The 1,830-nt window shown below is 43.3% G+C and overlaps 1 protein-coding gene across 1 annotated transcript; it reads left to right on the top strand.

Annotated features, from left to right (window-relative positions):
• Window positions 1-552: 552 nt before the first annotated feature.
• Window positions 553-1,830, top strand: LOC115919869 (alpha-1B adrenergic receptor-like). Its single transcript, XM_030974436.1, has one exon. It carries the CDS (start codon window positions 553-555, stop codon window positions 1,828-1,830), a length of 1,278 nt encoding a protein of 425 aa, XP_030830296.1.

Genomic DNA, 1,830 nt, shown 5'->3' on the forward strand with positions numbered 1-1,830 from the left:
CAAGTTTATAATATAATGTATACAAGTCATGAATACATGTAAATGATTTTGAAAAGCAAATTAAGACAAGGGAGAAGGCGTCGATCAATCCCTAGTTTGCTGGTATTTTCATTCAGTCATTTTAATACAATGGAATCGTTTAAAGTGAAACAAAAATGATACATCAATAGCCAACAATGTCATCCACAAGAAGCTACATTTACGTGTTACATGTTATGCACTATGATTTGCACACGAGGCGTCATTTCGATTGCGTTAAATATTTATATTAAGACCCTTGAAGGCAATTTGTGCATACGCCGGTATTTCGAATCAATCGTTACCCTTTTCATTTTACCATCACTTTTTATCATCTCCACATTGCGCGTCACTGATGAACCCCTATACGTCAGTCAAAATTAATGACGCCACGTATCCAACAGACGTACGTGGATGTTTAATACTGTCGTAAAATACTTCTCTCTATATGATTTTTATTTTTATTTTTCAGAAGACGAATCGACGACGAAAGACGAGATTAATATGGAAAGTAATATTGTCATCTCAACAACCATGGCCATAATCAGTAACAGGAGTAGCGATACAGATCTCTTTGTGTTTGAAGATTACAACCAGCGCATTGCTATAGCCTCTATATTCTGCATCGTCTTCCTTGTGGGATCCATCGGTAACACACTCGTCATCACCGCCGTAGTCCTTTCCCGGAAACTGCGATCATCCACCAACTGGTTCATCGTCAACTTGGGCTGTTCCGACCTTCTCATATGCCTCTCTCTCCCGTTTAATACTGTCGCCACGCTAAGCCGTGACGGATGGCCTTTGCCAGGTTGGATTTGCGCAGTCAACTCGGCTGTATCATGGATCAGTCTGGGTGGCAGTATCATGACACTGGCCCTTATTGCCTATAACCGCTGGTACCTGCTGACAAAGTCAAAGATACAGTTCCAGAAACTCTACACAACTAGAAACATATGCTTCATGCTGCTTAGCGCTTGGATGTACCCAGCTCTTTTGTGCCTGGTACCTCACTTTGCTGGGTTGGGCCGACTGGGATATTCTTACGAGTACAAGGCATGCTCGCAGGATACGTCACTTTCCACTTCAGACTTATATAGTCTCACAGCCGGGGCATTTGCAATCATCCCTGTGTTCATTGTCATGGTTGTTATTTACGTTCGGATCTATCTCTTTGTTTCCAGACAAAGTAAAAAGATGAACAAGGTCAAAAAGGATGGAGCACCCCAGACGCGTGGCATAGACAATGTGAACGTGGAAATGAGCTCATCAGAGGTTCCCTCGATTGAACCGAGTACTCTCACATCTGAAGAAACAATCTTACAAAGCCGTTCAACTTCAAACCTTGACACATCACAAACAACCGAAACAGATACCTCAAATGGAGAGGGCAACTTGGCATCTATTGAGAATTCACCAAAACACCACACATCCCTTGACATTTCTGAAAATCGATCAAGGCGGTCTCCAGAAGATCAATCTAACCAAAAACGTCCAAGATCTATCAAGCAAAAATTTTCTGATAACAAGGCAGAACCACACCTGAACAAGTTTAATGTCATAGTTACGAAACGACTTGCTATTGTGGTGCTAGCCTTCATCATCTGCCTGCTCCCGTTTGGTGTGAGCGTTGTCGTTCCTTCAAGCAATGCGGGCGTCCCTTGGACAGGCCTGATGTTGACCTTCAACAGTTGCGTCAACCCTCTGATTTACGCCAGGACAATGCCAGAGTTCCGCAAGGTGATGCTAGCCATTATTCGCTGTCGCCTTAAGGACATCACTGAGCCAATCGCATGCCTCCGCCGCTTTCGTTAA

The sequence above is a fragment of the Strongylocentrotus purpuratus genome, unplaced genomic scaffold, assembly GCF_000002235.5.
Source record: "Strongylocentrotus purpuratus isolate Spur 01 unplaced genomic scaffold, Spur_5.0 spur5_scaffold_7, whole genome shotgun sequence".
In the NCBI taxonomy this organism is placed as follows: Eukaryota; Metazoa; Echinodermata; class Echinoidea; order Camarodonta; family Strongylocentrotidae; genus Strongylocentrotus; species Strongylocentrotus purpuratus.

What these genes read in the sequence shown, in the direction of transcription:
- LOC115919869 (XM_030974436.1), top strand. Translation starts at nt 553, where the DNA reads ATGGCCATAATCAGTAACAGGAGTAGCGATACAGATCTCTTTGTGTTT.